This window comes from Phyllostomus discolor, chromosome 4 (assembly GCF_004126475.2).
Source record: "Phyllostomus discolor isolate MPI-MPIP mPhyDis1 chromosome 4, mPhyDis1.pri.v3, whole genome shotgun sequence".
Lineage (NCBI taxonomy): Eukaryota > Metazoa > Chordata > Mammalia > Chiroptera > Phyllostomidae > Phyllostomus > Phyllostomus discolor.
The window spans coordinates 164,578,121-164,598,170 of record NC_040906.2 but is presented as its reverse complement, the minus strand read 5'-3'; the positions used below and the strand labels follow the sequence as shown (position 1 = coordinate 164,598,170).

The following is a 20,050-nucleotide window of genomic DNA, read 5'->3' as shown; positions in this document are numbered from 1 at the left end:
TCAAATGTATTATTGAAATGTCATTTTTAACATTATGTGCCCACTGAATGCATAGCGTGGAGCTGGGGAAGGCAGCTCCCATGCTTACACCATGCCTCTTTTTTCTTACATTTCAGTTTATGTCTGCTCTTAAAACCAGATTGTTTTTGAACAAATCTCTATCAGTTATGTCAAAGAAGTTGAGATATACCTCTATGATAAAAACAAAACAACAAAATTTTCTGTAATGGCTATATAGTTCAGATCATTTTCCTATAAAATATAAGGCATTACTTTGTACTTACAGGTATTTATAATACTATCTTACAATAACAGTTATGGGGAAGAGGGTATATTATTCTGTTTGCTTGTTTACTCACTCTGTGCTTGGCACAGTCTTTCAGTTATTCCCACAATAAACTTAAGAGATGGGGAATGTCCCAGATTTCCAAAGAAACTGGGTGCAGGATCATACAGCTCATAACCAATACATCTGTTCATAGACTGACTGATTCCGGAGCTTCTCTGCTGTCTGTCCTGATGAGGCTTCCAGCATTGCTGACATGCTCCTGGAGAGGTGGTTTAGGAAAGTGAAACTTAATTTTCAAAGTAGGGAAAACATTGAAATTATTAGCAATAAGTTATGATATAGTGCTAATAACAGTTGTCAGTAGAAATGCTGTATGTATTTTGAAAAATTTTAAACATACAGAGAAGTTAAAATAATAAAACAACTAAGACCATACATACCCTTCACCTAGATTCACTAGGAGTTGACATTTTTCTAGATTTGCCCCCTCCCCCCTCCCCTCCCCTCCCCTCCCCATTCGAAGGTAAGTTTCAGACATCATGGCACTTCACTCCTAAACACTTAAACATAAATTTTTTTAACATTTAAGGATATTGTCCCTATAAACATTATCACACCTAAGAAATTTGACGTTAATTTAATAAAATTATCTAATGTTCATTCCTCATTTCCTATTATTCCAAAAAATGTCTTTTATAGCTGATTTTTACAATTTTCTTCTCCAACCCAGTATTTAGTGAAGGTTTATTTTTTTGTATTTATTTGTTATATCTTCTCAGTCTCTTTTAATGTTTATATATATATATATTATTATTTTTTTAATGCCTTTGGAAACCATTCTGAAGAGGTCGGGCCAGTTGTCTTTAGAGCGTTGTGCACTCCGGGTTTGCCCGATCCTTTCCTTGTTGCTAGGTCGACTTGACTTGATGTTAAGCATTTTGGGCAGTAATACCACATTTGTGATACATGCTTCTCATTCCACTATTATGTGAAGGAGTCTGATGCGAACTTTAATCATCTGATGTATTAATTTGTAGTTCGTAACAACAAAGACTTAATTGTTTGAATTCTCTCCTCATTTTTCAAATAGACAACGACCGAACGACCTTTCATTCAGAAGCTTTTTCGTCCCGTGGCTACAGATGGACAACTGCATACATTAGGAGATCTCCTGAAAGAAGTCTGTCCTTCTGCAGTTGTTCCTGAAGGTAATACAATCAGGCAATCGTGAAGCATTTCTTTCATTTCTCTTTGCTACTGCGGTAATGTAAGCATTCTGCATTTATAAATAATTTGTACTACTTACTTCAGGAACATATTTTCATTATCTTGTATGAAAAAATCTTTTGGAACAGAAGCACTTAAATTTCATTTATTATTTTATAAATTATTGACACTAACAAAATAAGGAATTAAGGAATCGACTCTCATTGGTGAAATAAAACACACTGTTCTTAAATCATCCTCTTACCATGTCTTTGGTGTCCTGGGTCTCTCATTTGTGGATTCATTTCTGGTAAACGTTATTTTTAATCTTCCAGTGTGTTTCTTCATCTTAAAGAATGAGAGATAATAAAATAAAATTTCTTACTTTGTTTTTCTTAATGAAATATACTTCCCTTTCCTGGCATTACCGTGTGTATCTATCACTTCTAAATTGCACAGAGTGAGCTCAGTGCAGGGAGGCGGGTGGGGCAAGGACATCTAAAATAACAGGAGAGGAACATTGAAATACTAACAGAACCAGTATCAGAAGAGATCGATTTTAAAAAATAAAATTATTGTCCACTGCTCAGAATTATTGAAATTGGACAGGTTGTATTGGTTTAAGAGTTTATAAATACATTTTACACCTGTGTTGTGTCATCAGTGTGCTCTGCTAGACCATGTAGTAGAGGTTTTTGCTGGAGCCTCACACATCCTCAGAATCCAATCACTGAATTCTTTCTTTGTGTCATTACCGCAAACATTCTTTATGGTTATTAAATCATGGCATAGTTAACATGAAGTTGATTATACTACTGTCTTCAAATCTTAATCTATTTTTGTTGCTGTATAATTTTAGTTTTCAGTAAGGATTTTAATTAATTTTGGCAGTTGAATGATTTTTATTTTCAGTGAATTTATTGAGTTGTTCAGTCATCGCTGCCATCTAGTTTTAGAATATTCCTATCGCCTCAGTAGTTCCATTGTGCTTGTTTGCAGCTGACCTGTGCTCCCCTGGCCAATTGGAGACAACTGCTGGTCTGATGTTTGTCTCTGTAATTTGCATCTTTTTAATATTTCACATAAATGAAATACAAAATCACGACTGGCTTTTTTCACTTAGCATGTTTTTGGTTTGATCCAATTTGTAGCGTGTTTCAGTAGTTTCTTCCTTTTTATTGCTGAAGAGTAGTCCATTGAGTATGTATGTCATATTTTATTTATTCGTTCACCAGTTGATGGACATTTGGATTGTTTCCACCTTTTTTCTGTTATGAATAATGCTGCTATAAGCATTCCCATACAGATCACTGGGTGGACAAATATTTTCATATTTCATGGGTAGATAGATTCCTAGGAATGGAATGGCTGGGTGGTATGATAAGTTTGTGTTAAACTCTTTAAGAAATTGCTAAACTTTTCCAAGTGGCGGCACCATTTTATGGTCCTGCCAGCAGTGTTCGGTTCATGTTCACGTTCATGTCCAGTTTGTTCACGTTCTCACCAACCTGCACTTGCGTCTCATGGCCATCCCAGTGGTTGTGTAGTGGTATGTCAGGGTGAGTTCAGTGTTTATTTCTCCAGTAACTAGTGATGTAGAGTGTGCTTTTATAGATTGATTGTTTTGTTACAAGTCCTTTATCAGACATGATTTGCAATCATTTTCTCCTAGTCTGGGTCTTGTTTGTTTATTTTATTTTAAATATTTGAATTTGATGAAGTCCTGTTTCTATCCAAGTTTTTATGTTTTGTATTCAGTTAATAATTTTAAAATTGTTTTCTGGTAGATAATAATATATAGTTCTAAAATCAAAATGTATTTAAAGGAGTTGATAGAAAAAGTTTTTTTCCTAACTTTTATTCACCAAACCCTAACCCAGTTCCCCTATACAGAGATAGCCAATATTGCCATTTTCCTGTATATTCTTGCAGAGATAATTAAATAGACTTTTTATTTTTGAAGTCAACTTACAGAAATTTTGTGTGGGATATTCTCAGTAACTTTTATTGATTTAGGGATACCAACTGTTCCACTTTATTTTTTCCATGCTGTCTGTAAGGGTTGGTTTGTTTGTTTTTAAAAGTCTATTTAATGTCTGTTTTGCTACTTTCTTGAAGATTTGAGGATATAGACTAGTTTTTTCCATTTGAAGTATAATTAAGAGATTAATCATTTTTATTGCTAACAGAGATGGGACCCATAAACCTCATACTTACCCCCACTGTAAGCATTGGCTTTTAATTACATCTCTGAAAAATAGATGTACATGTAGGGCATGCACATTTCTTTGCACTGTATTTTTCTCTCTTTTTGAGTACTTTGTAGTATTTTAAAGAACATTGAAAAAATGCCTTTATCAATTAAGAGTAATTGAAATTTAAGCTACAGACATAACAATGAAACTCAAAACCTTGGGAAAAAACTGCTCTGCTGTGAGGTCTATCCCCCAGCCAGCAGCACACTCGCCAGCAAATAGACCGATGCAGAAAACTCAGTGGAGAAGAACCGGAAGAAATGTGTTGGGTGTTAGTTTTGTGTTTGATATCTTTCAAGAACCTTAGAGTTATTTGTCCTTCTCTTCATTTATTCTAGATGATTTGCTAAAGGTCTCTGGGCTACTTATCGCAGCACTAGGTTTAGACCTCAAGTCTCCTTATCCTGGTCCATTGTTTTTTTCCCAGTGTACTACGCTGCCATTTATTTTTGTTCTCACTTTTTCAGCCTTTTAACTTTTTTTGTTTACTTTAAAATAACATTCTAAAATGTTTACCTTTTCCCAACTCTTTATTCTATGTTTTGTGTTCAATACCTAAATCTCACCTACTTACAGTTCTCTCTTATAGTATTTCCTGGCGTGATCTTAGGAACTGAATTTCTACTATATTTATTTTGTTCATTTTGTTATTTTGGAGCGCTCCTATATATGCATCTGACCACCCTTGTTAAATTTATTAAAATAGTGGCTGTGACATTCAGGCATTAAATGAAAAGCAGTCACACGCTTTGGGTCAACAGAATGCACCTTTTTGCCCTGTTGCCATTCGTACACCCAGATCATAACACATGCAGGATTAACATGGCCTTGAACAGGAAAGACACACAGATTTGTGAGGCTTTTTATTCTTTTAAAGCTTCTTCTTTTTTTTTTTTTTAGATTTTATTTATTTTTAGAGAAAAGGGAATGGAGGGAGAAAGAGAGGGAGAGAAACATCAATGTGTGGTTGTTTTTCACCTGCACTCCCTACTGGGGACCTGGCCCACAACCCAGGCTTGTGCCCTGACTGGGAATCAAACCGGCAACCCTTTGGTTCACAGCCCACACTCAGTCCACTAAGCCACACCAGCCAGGGCTATTCTTTGAAAGATTCTTTATTCTCTTCTAAAATTTTAGCATGTCCTTACATGTACATCTATTCCTGAAGAATACACAATATGACTTCCTTTTTTTTTTTCCTTTCAAATTTGCTTCTTAGGTGTTTTCAGATGCTGTAGGTGGGATATCTTTGTGTGGCAGTATTTTCTTTGCACCCAAATTGTCACATGCCCATATTTATCCAGAAACACATACACTCATGCACACCACACACATATTATTGAAATGATGCAAATAGCACCTATATTTTCAAACGACTTTTGATTGTACCTTTTTTACCAGGAGGAGGCCACATTTCTAACACCAGTATTTTATCTTTGGAAAAACTTTTATTTGCCTCTTCCTTTTGTCGCCTCATATTGGAAAATAACCGTCATTTCAGGATCTGTGGGGAATATCCAAAACAAGTCACCGTTTCGGTAAAGAACTGTTTACTGTCTCATTTGGGACACCTGTGGCATTGCTAAATGTGAAGAAGCATTTTGAAACATCTGCACCCAACTTAGGTTGAAAGCGAAAGACTTTGAGATTGGGTGTGTTTGGATAAGAACTGGCTGTCATCACATGATAAATAGAGAAAGTACTTTATAAAAGTTACATGGCACCATTGTCTGCTATTCCTTAAAAGAAATGATTCATGCATGAAGGAATTTTGCCTTTATTTATTTCATCAGATGAAGGTAGAAGGTACTAATAATCTTGAAGACGTGCTTTAGGTCATTGTTCTTGTGGAGTAACTAGAGGTGCTTTGTGTGTTTCTTTTGTTGTTGTTTTGTAAGTGGCTAAAGGAGTTACCCAAGTTAGAGGTAACAGGAAGTAGCCAAAGGTGAGCTCAGGTAAATTTTTTCTATGGTATCAGCCTTAGTTAAAATGACTCAGAGAGCTAAGCTTCTGTACCAGACCTGAAGTGAACTATTTTTTTTCCTTTGTTTATTAAAAACAATGTACCAGAAAAAACCAACAAAGGTTAAAAGCCATCGCGTTTTTATCTTTTTTAGCTTGGGACAATACAAAACACCTATAAACTTTGCCCAGTCATATTTCATTTCCCACTTTTTTAATGCATAAAACCTAATAGGTTAGGCTTATGAGAATAAAAATGTCTATTCAGACTTTTATAAGTTTATTTCAAAGTCCCAGTTGGTCAGTCCTCTGTAACAGTTGGGCTGTTTTAATCCTGACCTCTTACTGATATTTAAGAATGGAGTGTACGTGTAAGGACAGGCTTACATTCCATGGCAAATTAGTAAAGATTCCCTTCATCTCTCTTAGCAACAAATACAATCCTGTGGCCACGTACTTTTGTACTTTTCCATTTCTGCCCTGCTTCGTGGGAACTTACGTAATTTGAGACCCTTCCCAACCACCATTTTAATTTTTGGTTTCCAGTTGATGTTGTAGATTTCATTATTTATCATTAAATGTATTTGCATTATTCATCATTAAACTTCTGGCACTGGGGATGTTAAGATGTGTTAAGACATAGTCTCTGCTTTTAAGAAACTTGGGTCCAGTTGGAGTGGACAGAAAGATGTACAGATGTGGTATGTATAGGAATAGAGATATGCAAAGAATAGTAGGAGGCACATAGAATTGCTTTTTTATCCATTCTGGAGTAGGTAGTGAAGAATGAGCTGTAAAAGGCAAGCACAAATTAGATGAAAGGAAGGACCAGCTCATATACCATATGACCACGGTTAGGTAGAATCCTTCACCAGCTACCCAGGGGCTGGTTGTTAAGGGGTAGTATTTGATCTAAAATGACCCTACTCTGTTTACTGACGGACAAGCCATATTTTTCTGTGTATCTCCTATAAATATACAGAACATTTTCAGTAAGGTCAGAAATGTAGGAAAAGTACTGAGGAACTAATGACTTAAGTTTGATCTGTTTTTTGCTTGATTAGCACATTGAAAGATAATCTTAACAACTTTAGGCTAGGGGAGCCATAATACTCCATTTAGGCATTCTGACTTATATTGCTTTCTTTTTATATGCCTAATGAAAAATCAGAGTAGTTTTTACAAAAAATAAGAAAAGACAATGTTGTCACGTTTATCCTCTTTGCTCTACAACATGATTAGATTGTGTCTATAAAGTGAATTAACTGTTTGGTGTTATAATAATTTTTTTTCAGACATAAAGCAATTAGAGCAAAGAAATATGTAACTCTCATGTTACTCATCCAAAGCAGATCCTTGTGTTTGAGGTTTAGACCAGCAGTAGTCACACTTGTTGGCACGATTGTGCTGTCCCCCAAAGAGGCAGCATTTCAATTTGCCAACTCATACCACCAAAACATAACAACACCTGCAGATCCCCCAGACTTCATGAGAATTAGGGCTTGGGAGTAAGAATAGTAATGGTTTTACAATTTCAGTAATTCTTTTTTTTTTCATTCATTTAGAATTTGTTTTTCAAGTAACCCTTTCTACCTTCACACTTTCAGATTTGGAATATCATTTCAGTGTTTTGTTTTTTTTTTCTTTCATCCAGTTTTCTTCTAAAAAATAAGACTGTTTCCTAATACTTGCCTCATAGGATGGGGGATGGTTGTAAGGTTTAAATGAATGAAAAGTTTGTTTAAATGAGATTTTATAATACTATTTCAAGATTTTACAATTAACTATTTTGTTGTTTTATTGTGGTTTTGGTAGTATTTTTTCCACAAGTAAATGTTTTTTTCTTGTCTTGGTTTTTTTGATAAACCCACTCTGCAGAGACAGATACTGGTTGATGGCCAGCCTGTGCACAGAGGTGTAACTGTATGGTGAACTCTGAATATAAACTGATATTGTAGCTGCTTATACCTTAGATCATGGCAAGAGTTCTATGCTACTTACTTTTTCTTTAGAAATTAACTTTTGGACATGACTAGAAATGCCAGAAGTATGGCCTTTAAGGAAGAAATAAACTAAGTTTATTTACATAGTTACTGTGGCCAGCTCTGTTATCATTTACTTGTTAAAATATATTAAAGGTAAAAGTCTTAAGGCTAGAGGTCTGAAACTGTTGCTGCTAGTGAAAGTTTTCATTGAAGACTCAGCAACAGCACACGTGTATTTGAAATTTGCAGCTATTCAGAAGAAGGTCCCTGGAAGCAGGCCCCTTTGTAATTGTGCTGAGTTATGGGGAGCCCAACATGTGGGACTGGGTCACTGGACTCCAGTGGGGGCCTCACCCTTTCGGTCTCATCCTCACACTCTCTGCTCTTCGTTGTGTTTCTTCCTCGTGGGATGCACGTTTTATGTTTACAAAAATGACAATAGTGTTCACAGTGGAAATCCAATATGTTCTTCAAATGTAGTCCTCATGAGCGCAGATCTTCTGTACTCAAGTTTGGACAAAAGCAACTGGTAAGGCTCAAGCTTAACCTGATAATTAGATTTTCTTTTCTTGAATTTATCATATGCCATCAAATTTTAAAACTAAAGTGAATCATATTCTTTGCCTTGATTGCTTTATTTTCCCTTCACCTCTGTGCTTTGTGCCAACACATGGGTAACATGGGCTAATATGGGTGATCCAGAATCTGTTAATGATTCAATCCATTGACATATGTCTTCTGAAATCAGAGAAATAACAAAGTGATTATTTTTTTTTATTCTTCATTAATGAAGATGAAATTACTGGACCTGTCAGAAGATGCCTCTGATTTCATTCAATTATTGTTTTTTACCTAAACCTCAGTAAGTCAAATGAATTAACGTGGCTTTTTAAAAGGAGGAACAGACGCTTGGCACAATTAGTATTTCATATTTAGCACTAGAAAACAAAACTTCCCTAACAAAATAATAACACATGCAGGCGATTAAAAGCTAATCATCTCTTCATTAAGTAAGTCCTGTGCAACCTCATTCTGGCCATAAATGAACATTGTAATTATCACGTATATTTTAAATGAAACTATTCTGCTATTCATATTTGGTCATATTATACCCAACTAGAATTACTGGGTCACTTTATCAAAGCAAATCAAAACATTTGAACCTGTATTTTCAAAGTTGTATTGGAAGGGAGGGCAGAAAATGAACTTCAAGTTTTAATTTCTAACTTTTAACCACATTTTTATTTTGTCAGAAGGCTTTTAGTTTATTTAAATAGTCTTAAAATCACTTAATTTAAACAGTATTCTATTTATAATTACAGCTAATTACATGGGATTTTTTTTAGTTTAAATTTTGGTTTATGTTCTCATTAAGAAATACAGAGATTGTAAGCAAAAGTCAAAGAATTAACATGGCCATGTTTTGAAAGTCTTGTATAAAATGTTAAAGAGTCAAGGCTCTGGGAATATTATAGGCAGAAATAATAAAAATATATATAAAGTATATACACTGAAAGAGGTATGTGGCATATATTAACTGTGATATTGTATGTTCATTAAAACCTGTACTGGTGAGTGTAGATCCGGAAGAAGTTAATGTAAGTATTTTTAAATGGGTTTGTATTTCTCTGATAAACAGCACTCTCCTTCTGTTTGTGATCATGGGATAAAAGCTCTGTAAGCTTGTATATGTTCATTTTTACTGCTACATCATGTAGTGTGCTCTTAAGATTGAGATCTCATTCCCCAGGAAGCATTTCTGTCTAAGATTAATTGCCCTTTTAAAATCAGCGTTTGATGTATTCCTTTGGCTATATCCTGGCTTGGTTTAACCCTCTTTGACCTGACCTCACTGACTATTACCGCTGAGGCTGAGTCAGAATCCTTCAACATGATGTATGCACTTCAGATTTCAGCCTGTGGTTTTTCATGTCGATGGATTCAATTAGTTGGCGTTTTACTAATGAACATATCAGAGGTTAAAGAATTTGTCAGACAGAACAAAATTGTTCAGACCAGTGGTAACCAAAAGGCTCATCTTTTTATTTGCTTAAAACTTTTTTCAGAAGTATTCAGTCTTGTTTAGAAGTTTTACCTTCAGCATTGCACATCCCAAAAGAGCAAATCAAGTCATTTTCTGCTGAATAATATAAATGTAAATGTGAAGCCATAAAGCTAAAAACAGTAGTTATAGCACTTGGCCTTAGATTTCTATTATTGCATATTCATGACTGTGAACTAAAAAAGAAAGTTATTTATTTAAACTGAAATTTTCTGATTAGAAGCATTTTCCCATGAACATATACCAGCTATTTCTTTAGCTTCCTTGGAATAGATTTCACATATTTAGTATATTTGAAGCTTAGCGTCTCTCTAGAATTTCAAGTGACCAGTTTTTAAAGACATTTAGGTCATACTCGTATTGAAAGGTAGCTTTAAAATAGGGATTAAAATGTATTGTAGATTGGGTTGGGCAGGACTGAGCCATTGCTAATAGAAATCTCTAAAAGACAGATGCATCACATACTGTGAGTTCTCAAATAATGGTATTTTTGAAATGTATAGCAAAGATTTTGGAAGTCACTACCACCTCCTCCCCCAGAAAGTTTGCATTTAAAAGAAAAAAAAAGAAAACCTTACCGAAGGCCTGTAAGCAACATAATCACAGCACAGTAGGGCTCATCTGACTGTCATGACGTGCTCTGCTGAACGCACATGTTGAGAGCACTGCCGGCTTAATCCAGAGGGTTTACAATGCTTAAGGGGTGTTTTTAAATGTCAGTCATTTTGTTTCCATGATGACTGAGCCTTTGGATTTTTGTTATTGTCATTCTTTTTTTCTTGACACATTCATAAAATTTATGTGCTACACTGCATAATAATATGCAAGCTATACAAGTATATTAACACAAGGCCAAATTCTCACAGCCTTTTGCATGCTAGTAGTAAAACTATTCTCAAAAGTCTGTGTTCAGGAACAGAGTTACAATAAGGGTTTACTTGTTGTTTATCAAACCCTGACCTTTTAAAAACTGACCTTCTGTCTTCACTATTAGTAATATATTTGACACTTACTTCTTAGGGAGTGAGCAGGAGGGAGGAATGAGGAAGAGAGTCACTCACTTTTTTTGAATACCTACTATGTCCAAACCCTGTGCTGAGTTTTTTACTTGGATAGTCCATTTAATCCTCCATGCAACTCTGAAGATTAGAATTCTCTATCCATATTATCGGAGGAGGAAACAGACTCAGAAGGTTAAGTGATTTGCACATTAATTCAAAACTAGTGAATTATGTTGATTTGAATTCTAAAAGAAATACGTTGCTGTGTAGACATAACAGACCCCTGTGCTAGAACTGGACGGCATATTAGTGATCCTCTACTGGATCGGGGGTTTACAGCTGACCCTCGGAGTTACATCAGAAACTGCCATAGGCTGTAAGTCAGTGAGCAACAGGACTGCGGAGACAGGCTCAACTCCGCAGCAACCCAAGGTGCCTGTCCTTCGCCTGTGTTATGTATTGGGTTTCTGCTAACACTTTGAAGGACAATTTTACATTCCTATTATCATAAAATTTATTCAAGGGACTATTTAAAAACAAACTTGACCTCAGAGATTGATTTAGAAGATGTGGAAAGGCATCCAGCTTATTTATTTTTTAAAATTTTCCAAATTATTTTGATCGTCAGCCAGATTTGCAAACCATGGGATCTAGACAGACAACTTTATTTTATATATAAAGAAAAACCCTCCAAGAGATAGGAGGCCTGCGCAGAGCTCTTCATTTCCAGATTGGAATTCAGGTGGCCCACCTTCCAGTTCATCTCTCTCAATAGCGCCTAGTTAGCTATCAGTGCACAACTGGCCCTTTCTCCTTTATGTCTCATTTTTGTTATTGTATATTATTGTATTCATTGTGTGTATGCATGTGTGTATGTGTATGTATATGTGTGTATATATACACACACATATGCAGGTGTCACTTTTTATATGTACATAACAAGCTACCTTTGTTTTACATTTATAATTTTCATTAATGACTTGTGTGGCTGATGTGAATTTCTTTTTTTTTTTTTGCTTTTATGTGTAATTATTACCATTCTAATTATATGACCAAAGTCATTGTTAATATATTTTTCTTGAACTGTCCCACAACTCTAAATGTATGTTAAAGTAGGTGCTAGTTTAGAATTGAGTTTGTTTTTATTAAGATAATGGTGATAATACAAAACTGCGATACATTTCTATTTTATCTTATTTCATAATTCTTGGATTTATAAATGAGATACATGTAAGAAATGAAATTTTATTGGGATAGTCTCTGTATTGATATATGATCTAAGTGAATTGGATTCCATCTCTACGTAAAGAAAAAATGTTTCTTTGATATTTCTTTCTGTCCTTTTCCTTAAATCACAAACCCAAAGGATTTATGAATGACTGTTTTTGTTGTTACAAGATGAATTAAAATAATTAGTTTTAAAAGTTGCTATGTGGATATTCCATAAAATAATGACATGTACTCCTCAAAACTGTCAAGGTTAAGAATAACTCAGAACTGCCTGGAGTACAGAGAAATGAAAACCCAATGCCGTGTGTGGTTTCTGGACTAGATCTTAGCCTGAAGTAAAAATAGTTGGGATCATTGATAAAATTTGAAATTATTACATAATAGTACTTATTATATTGTGGGAGCTACAAAAAATACTTTTCTTCTCACCATCAAAATTCTAGCTGGGCTAATAATTCAAATAACATATAGCAGATTAGCAGGAGAAATCAAAATTTAGTGTGTGAGCATGGAGAATTCACATCAGCATGAAAATTCCAAAGACAGCAAGGCACATTTGGGTATATATGTCATTTTGGACAAAAGAAAAAAGAGGGGAACAGTGGTCTTACATTTTAAAAATTAAAATGGACAATTAACTGGTAGCAGAAGAGTACCAGATACATTTCTGCTAGGCAACTCAGCAAATAGTAGGACTACAGGGTGGAGGGTGGTTTCTGCTTGGAGTCTTCCTATCCGTCACACTTAAATTAGGCTAAGGTGAATATACTAAGATTTCTTTCCTGGAGCAGGTCTTTCCATCTGAATCTTTTGGGCTGGAAAGGGAAGGGTCAAACATTCTTTCTGAGTCCAGGTTTTTTGTTTGTTTGTTTTTAAGATTTATTTATTTATTTTTAGAAAAGGGGAGGGAGAAGGAGAGGGAGAGAAGCATCATTGTGTGGTTGCCTGTCGCATGCCCCCCCCACTGGGGACCTGGCCCGCATCCCAGGCATGTGCCCTATACTAGGAATCAAACGGGTGGCCCTTTGATTTGCAGGCCAGCACTCAATCCACTAATCCACACCAGCCAGGCTGTGTCTTATTTCTTAATAACTAGCTTAAAATCAGTATCCCAAAAGGGCAGTTTCAGGGTAGCACAACTTTGGTCCTTCTAATATAAATATTAAATTTTTTATTTTGCCCTGGCCACGTGGCTCAGTTGGTTGGAGCATCATCCTGTACACCAAAAGGTTACTGCTTTGATTACTAGTCAGACCACATACCTAGGGTGCAGGTTTGATCTCAATCATGGTGCATACAGGAGGCAGCTGACCAATGTGTCTTCCTCACATCGATGTTTCTCCCCCTGTCTCTGCCTCTCCCTTCCTCTCTTTAAGTGTTATTGGTGGAAAACAAGTTCTTGCAGTTCCACATGGAAAACAATCTTCTGAGACCCACATGGGTGGATGGGATTCCGTGGTAAACTTTACTGATGATGTGAAATTAAGGGGGTTCCTCTCCTGACTTCCCAATGTCCCATGTCTGTCTGTCTCACCGTGGAAAAGGTCCAGTCTTATTTTTAGCAGGGCCAGCATTGAAGGCCTCTGCCCTGTATTAAATAAAGTACAGAACAGTCCTACATCCTGCTGGCTTAGCATGTGTTTCCAGCTGCAGCCCATCGCTGTGCTGCAGTATTTAAGCTTCCTCCTGAAGCCTCTATGTGGAGACTGCATGGCCATCAGCCACGTGACTGCTGAGGCCACATGGCTATGGAGAGATGATGTGTGAGCGCATAGGGCAAGTGCAGGTGCCCTGGGGTGGGGGGAGGGGGGAGAGAGAGCGAGAACGAGAGAAAGAGAGAGAACTTCTTTGTGTCCTTGAGTTTGTATTAGCTTGGGCTTAGAAAAGACCAGAAGCTTTTTCAAATTGGCTGGTGAACTTCCCATGTTTTCATGGGCTTTGGATGGATTTATACCCCCTAGTTAGACTGACAGGCCTCTTTGGTCAAGCTTCTCCCTCTGTGTCCCCAGCAATCTAGTACCTGACGAGGGGAAGGGAGGAGAGTTAACCCCCTTGGCAGAGCATAATGCTGTGGTCCCCTGGTGTGTGAAGCTGGAGCTTCCTGGCTGCCAAGTAGGCTTGTGCTCCCCTGTATATTAAGCTCAACGTCTAAGTCCCTTTGCTCCCCATTCCTTATTAATAATTAGTTAAATACCAGTGGTAACATAAGCATATCCTCAGGTGAGGATTAAACATTGAAATTAAATTTTTTATCCTGAAAATAGAAAGTACACACTAAAATATTTAGTCAAGGGCTCAATGTTTCCACTTTACTTTCAAATAATTCAGAGTAATTTATAAATGGGACAAACAGAAACTATTGATAGGTGAAGGCGAATTTCTTATACTATTGTTGCAACTTCTCTCTAAATTTGAAACTATGTCAGAATCAGAGTTACCCCATAATTGCCCTGTAGGAGAGAATTTCATGCAGAACTAGCTCACTCACTGTCTCAGTGCTTGCCTGCTTCAAACCATCAAACTAACTTCTAAAACAATCTGAGTGGGTGACATGTGTAGTAACATTTTTCTCCTGAGTCATTTGCTTTGTAGTGACATATTTCTTATTCCCAAGTATTAAATTCTAGACTCACATTTTGAAACACAAAGATACATTTACCAAAAACATGATTTACTTTAGCAATATCATCAAGTGTTTCCTTTCTACTGTTAGGGGAAAAAGAAGCATCTGCTAATTTTGCACTCTTCCATTTTGTCCTTTCCGATATTGCCAGAATGTATTGTGGGGGTAGGGAGCGAGCACCCCCAAAATGTGCCACCCGGACATGCAGATCGTTTCAAAGTGAAGTCAGTTAAAGCCCAGCAAACTCAGGAAGTGTGTTTTACTCCCCCTACTTTTTCTTAGATTCCTGCTTTAGGAAGGGAGCCTTGACTTAATCACTATAAGAATTTACACTCTAGCATTGGTCAGGAAGACCAAGCAAGTTAGCCTCGATAACCCCCGCCCCAGCCCCTGTTGTGTCCCATTGTCCCTGAGTCGCCTAGCAAGAACTGGCTGCTGCGTGCTTCCCCAGCCACCTATAAATCACCCATTCTCACTTCTGAAGTCTAATGCTGTCCCTCCTTTTCTCCTCCATTCAAAAATGTTATATATACCCAGTGTCACCTTGCTGTCTTTGGAGTTTTAATGCTTATGTGAATTCCCCTTATTTATGATTAATTTTTTTATTTTCTCCTGCTAATCTACTGTGCGTTTGAGTTTTTTAACCAGCTGGAAGAGCTGAAGAGGTAAGGGGAACGCACCCCTGCCCCAGTGGTACAGTCGCACTTTGTTGTTCATGGTAGTGTGCATTGAGGTGATAGCATGGAGACCTGGCTCGTCTGGAAACTCGGACTTTTTGTTATTTTAATAACCAAAGCAGTCTCTATGTAGGGTTCTTCTACGTAGTCGTGCTAGCTATCAAAAGCCGTTCTCAAACAATTAATTTTGGAAGTGTCTTCTACCAGCAGCAGAGTTGCACAAGCCCTGCACACGCTTATTGATTAATTACCTAAGCGTCGGGCACCGTGCGAGGCACTGGAGGTACCGTGGTGAGTAAGAGAGGGACTGTGTTGAAGGGCATGATGGTGCTAGATCCACTTCCTTTGTTGACCAAAGTTAGTTAGTGGCACTTTTATGTTACAGATTTGAAGCGGCCCCAGTTTAAAGCAGAGAATCAATGCTGTCTATTAAGGTCTGTGATAGGTAATGTGATTTATTTGGTTTGTTGTGCAGAGTATTTGAATCATTCTTATGTTCTGCAACTTCAGTTGTGTAACTTAAACTCCAAATATCCTTTTGTGTACAGCATTGGGGTTTTGCCTTTCAGATCCTCTGCGCATGAGTGTGCCATGATGCATTTGCCCCCTCACTTAAATACTTCGGGCACAGTATTTTGGATACTGAGCCATGACTTGTTTCTTCTACTTAGTTTCAGACTATCCAAAAGTGGTTCTGGCCCAAGGAAAAACTTTGCAGATAAGGAACTTTTACTCTTACACCACTGCTCTTTCATTTTTGACTCAGTGCTAAGTAGGAGGAAGATTCTGAGAATATTAAAATATTTCAAAGAAATATGTAATAAGAATATAAAGAGAACTACACCGGAAATGTTTTCAAATATTCTAAGAAAGATTTAATACAGTAAAATTTGGCAATCCAGAAATTACAAAGAATGAATCATTCCAGATAGTGGAGGGTGTATCCATTTGAATACCAACATTTTAAAATCTTCTCAAAGCACCAAACCCTGCTTTCTCTAGTGCTCTGTGTATGGCTTCATCTCCTATTTGTAGGAGATAGCCCTCGTTACGGAGACCGATCATTGTATTAGCCCTGGCCCCAGCTGTGTAAAAAGCATGCATAGGTGCAGCAGAGATCAGCACACAAAACAATGGAAGCATTGTTTAGGTTAGTAGTGTTAGGAGGTGATGTCTTTTTTCCAAAATTGTTTTAAACTATGACACAGTAATTCAGAGGTTTGGAACTTTGGTTTGGCTGTTTGGGGAACTGGTTTTCTGTCGTGTTTTTGCATCCTCTCTTATGGTCAGTCTGTTGACTGTCATGTCCCAAGACCACGCTGCCTCAAACGGGAAGTTTAAATATTCGTTTAAAAGGGTCTCATGTTTCAGGTGCTGTCACCATGCTCACCAGCCCACCTTCCTAGACATTAGAGCACCGGGCATGTGAAAGTCATTTCAAATGGAGCAAAAGGGGGAAAGTAGGGTATTTCCCTCTCACGTGGTTCCATGAATTCCCTGTTTCCTTCTTGTCTTCTGTCTCTAGGAAGCCGAGAGGTTTAAACTTATTTTGAAGAGACTGAGAGAGACAAACCAAGAATAAAGTGTGTCACTTTAGTGTGTCACTAAAGAAGTGACACAGTTTTCTTGAAGGTTCTTTGTTTTCCTCCAAAAGAGGAGTTTGGTTTTCCTTTCTTTTCCTAGGTGTTTCTGTTTACATTAAAGATCGTCAGCATATCATACCAAAATCATAAAAGATGTAAAATTAACCTTTAATTTGTAATAAAGTTTGAATTTAAAGGGAGTATGAATTGCAGCACCCTTTTAATTAGCAAATGGGTATTAACAAAAATCAATCAGGTTTCATGACTCTAAAACTGAAATCCCTGAGTCAGACTCTTAGTTCCTTCTCATTAAAACTTGAACTCTTATTCAATAATGTCTCTAAAACTTGACTGAAAATTAACCTAGCTCCCATCTGTTTTCTTAAACATTTGCCTAAATACAGATCTTACTCTTGATGGTTTCTACTCACATATCTAGTTTATTTATTTTAAATATGTGTTGACCTACTTCATGTGCCCATCATTTCAAATTGCCAGCCATACAGTACAGTTTTTAATGTATAACTAAAATAAATTTTGGTCAGTGGGTACAACGGGCTGTTTTCTCCACTATAGTTTCATTAACGTCAATCTTAGGTAAGCACAGTAATTAAGAAAGAATGAATACTTTCACATATAGCAACAGAATTTTTGTCAGAATTCATTGTAACCCTCAGGTTTCTGTTTTGGGTGATACATATTGCAACATTTGAACTTTCTCCATGCATGTCCACATTTCCTGCTCAGGAGACAGACCAGGTTTAACCCATTGAAGCTGTAAAATCTAATTCACTAAGGATTATCAAAAGGCAGATTATTTTTTCTTCAGCTATTTTGAGTCACATTGATGATTATTGGATTTCTTTCTTGGAATAGATGAGGAAAAACAGAACCAAGTGTTGATTCATGGAATTGAGCCGATGTTGGAAACGCCCCTCCAGTGGCTGAGTGAACATCTGAGCTATCCGGATAATTTTCTTCATATCAGCATCATCCCGCAGCCAACAGATTGAAGGACCGGCTGTTGGCTGGGATGGAATCACCTCTCAGCAGGATGTACCAGAGCATGTCACCCTTGTGCTTCGGGCAGGCTCGGCGGGGGCAGCCTGACCAGAAACACCGCTTCGAGCCAAACAGGAAAAAGATTCCCTGTCTGATAAGGGCACCCGGGCTGGTCTTACTGTGCATCACCACTGCTTCCCTCCACTGCCGTCATTCAACCTCAGCTCCAACATGAAAGACTTTACAGGACCCCTGCAGGTCTGCTGTTTTCTTGTAACATGTAATGAAGCCGAAACCTTTGGCCTAAGAAGAAAATGGAAATATGTGCCACTCAATTTGTATTTCTGATTAACAAATAAACAGGGGTATTTCCTAAGGTGACCATGGTTGAACTTTAGCTCTAGGGAGTGGAAACATTGGTTTAATTTTCAAGAGAATTAGACTTAAGAAAGTAAAAGAGAAATTCTGTTATCAATAACTTGCAGCAATTTTTGTAAAAGATCAAATTACAGTAAACCCATCTTTCCTTAATGAAAATTTCCTATGTTTACAGTCTGTCTATTGGTATGCAAACAATCTTGTAACTTTGATAATGAACAGTGAGAGATTTTTAAATAAAGCTTCAAAATATGTTTTGTCATTTAATAACATCCATTTTGTCACTTTTTCAGTGCTTTCTGACGTGCATACAGTAAATCACTGTTTTTACTCTTACGTGTTACCGTTCAGACTGGTCCTCATTGGCGTGGAATGACTGTGGGGCATAGAATAACTTGTCTCAGGAGCTGTCGTAGGATTTCTAGCTGCCAATTTTTCGATCTGTGTTCTTTACAGGCTGAAGGTATAGATAATGTTACCATTTACCTTTGCTGCTGTTTACCACTGTGAACCTGTCGGATCGTAGCATACTCAGCATCCGTATAGGGTACTTTCACATTTTTGGAAAAACCGATCCCTTTCCAGACTAGTGTCTTTCATTGGTTTCAGGTCTAAAAAAGACCTGGCAGCCAGTCTAAAAAAGTCTAAAGATTACCGATCTGACTGCAGTAGCTTTTCCTTAATTCTACCAAAAATACTCGGACGTTACTGAGTTCTTATTCACTATGAGGAAAATTTTGCTGCACTTTATTACTACGCTGCTGGAATTCTGCCAGCTGAAAGTATCTGTGCATTATGCTCTGTTTCTTCTGCACTGGCTTGCTGTCCATATTGAATGTCAACCCACTGGGGTATGCTAAAAGACACAGTATCACACAATAGCGGTGTAAGATTGCACAATAAAAATGAATGTCTTTCTTATAAAAATTGTGAATATTGAAGTGAGATCTTGCTGGTGCTCACTGCTTCCTCTTTTCCTTCAGTGATTAATAGCAGACTTGTTCACAAAATGAGATAAAATTTATCAAAGATCAGATATTCTGGAGTGGAAGGTATATGGCTCGATCAAATAGAAAAATGGGCACCAAAGTGATCAGCAGAAAGGGGGAGCAAGTGGCCAATAACTGGCTAACATCAACACAGTGAAAATGCCACTTTAGTTCAGGCAGAAGAAATGATATTTGAGTTACTTAAGGATAAAAAACCCACTGACTAGTATTTTTTTCAAAAGAGGTTGATCTGAATATGATTGTTCACATTAAAAGTGTTTATCCGTCTATTCAGTTTGGGGATTTTCCCCTTGGTGTTTTGACAGACTGAAGTGAGCTTCAGCGAGCGAGAGGATCGAAATGCCAGGGGTGCTAAGCTGTGCAGAAGATAGTGTGGTGAGAACAGCAAGAAGTACTTTTCCACAGATAAGACCCTTATAGGATTTCTGCAGTGGGCTCACCTGAGCTTCTAATGATCTTTACTTCCAGATTTGAAAGCCTTCATCAGGCCATTGCCTATTTTCACTTACTTGTTCGTTATTATACCAGTGTCATAACTCTACTTCTCTAGTCCCAGGTCAGTCAGGCCTCTTGATACCTAGAGGGAGAATAGAAATAGAAATTAGTGCTGGCTTAAATATCTATTTTTGTTTCTTTTTATTTGAATATTTAAATTTTATGGTTTATTAAAAAATTAAACAAATTTTTTGTTTGTCTTTATTTACAGAAGTTGGAAATGAAATTTATATAAACCTATTAGGGAACTCACTGAAATTTCCTTAGTCTCATACCAGTCATAAAAGTTTCT

The 20,050-nt window shown here is 37.0% G+C and overlaps 1 protein-coding gene across 4 annotated transcripts in view; it reads left to right on the top strand.

Moving 5' to 3' along the window:
* The window catches only part of ATG5 (autophagy related 5), a 120,694-nt gene extending 102,169 nt beyond the window's left edge, over positions 1-18,525 (top strand). For all 4 annotated transcript variants that reach the window (XM_036024534.1, XM_028509566.2, XM_036024532.1 and 1 more), the window contains 2 exons: positions 1,380-1,497; positions 17,750-18,525. In XM_036024534.1, the coding sequence (XP_035880427.1) occupies positions 1,380-1,452 (73 nt within the window). In that variant the 3' untranslated portion in view covers positions 1,453-1,497; positions 17,750-18,525. The remainder of the gene's footprint in view (positions 1-1,379; positions 1,498-17,749) is intronic.
* The last annotated feature ends 1,525 nt before the right edge of the window (positions 18,526-20,050 follow it).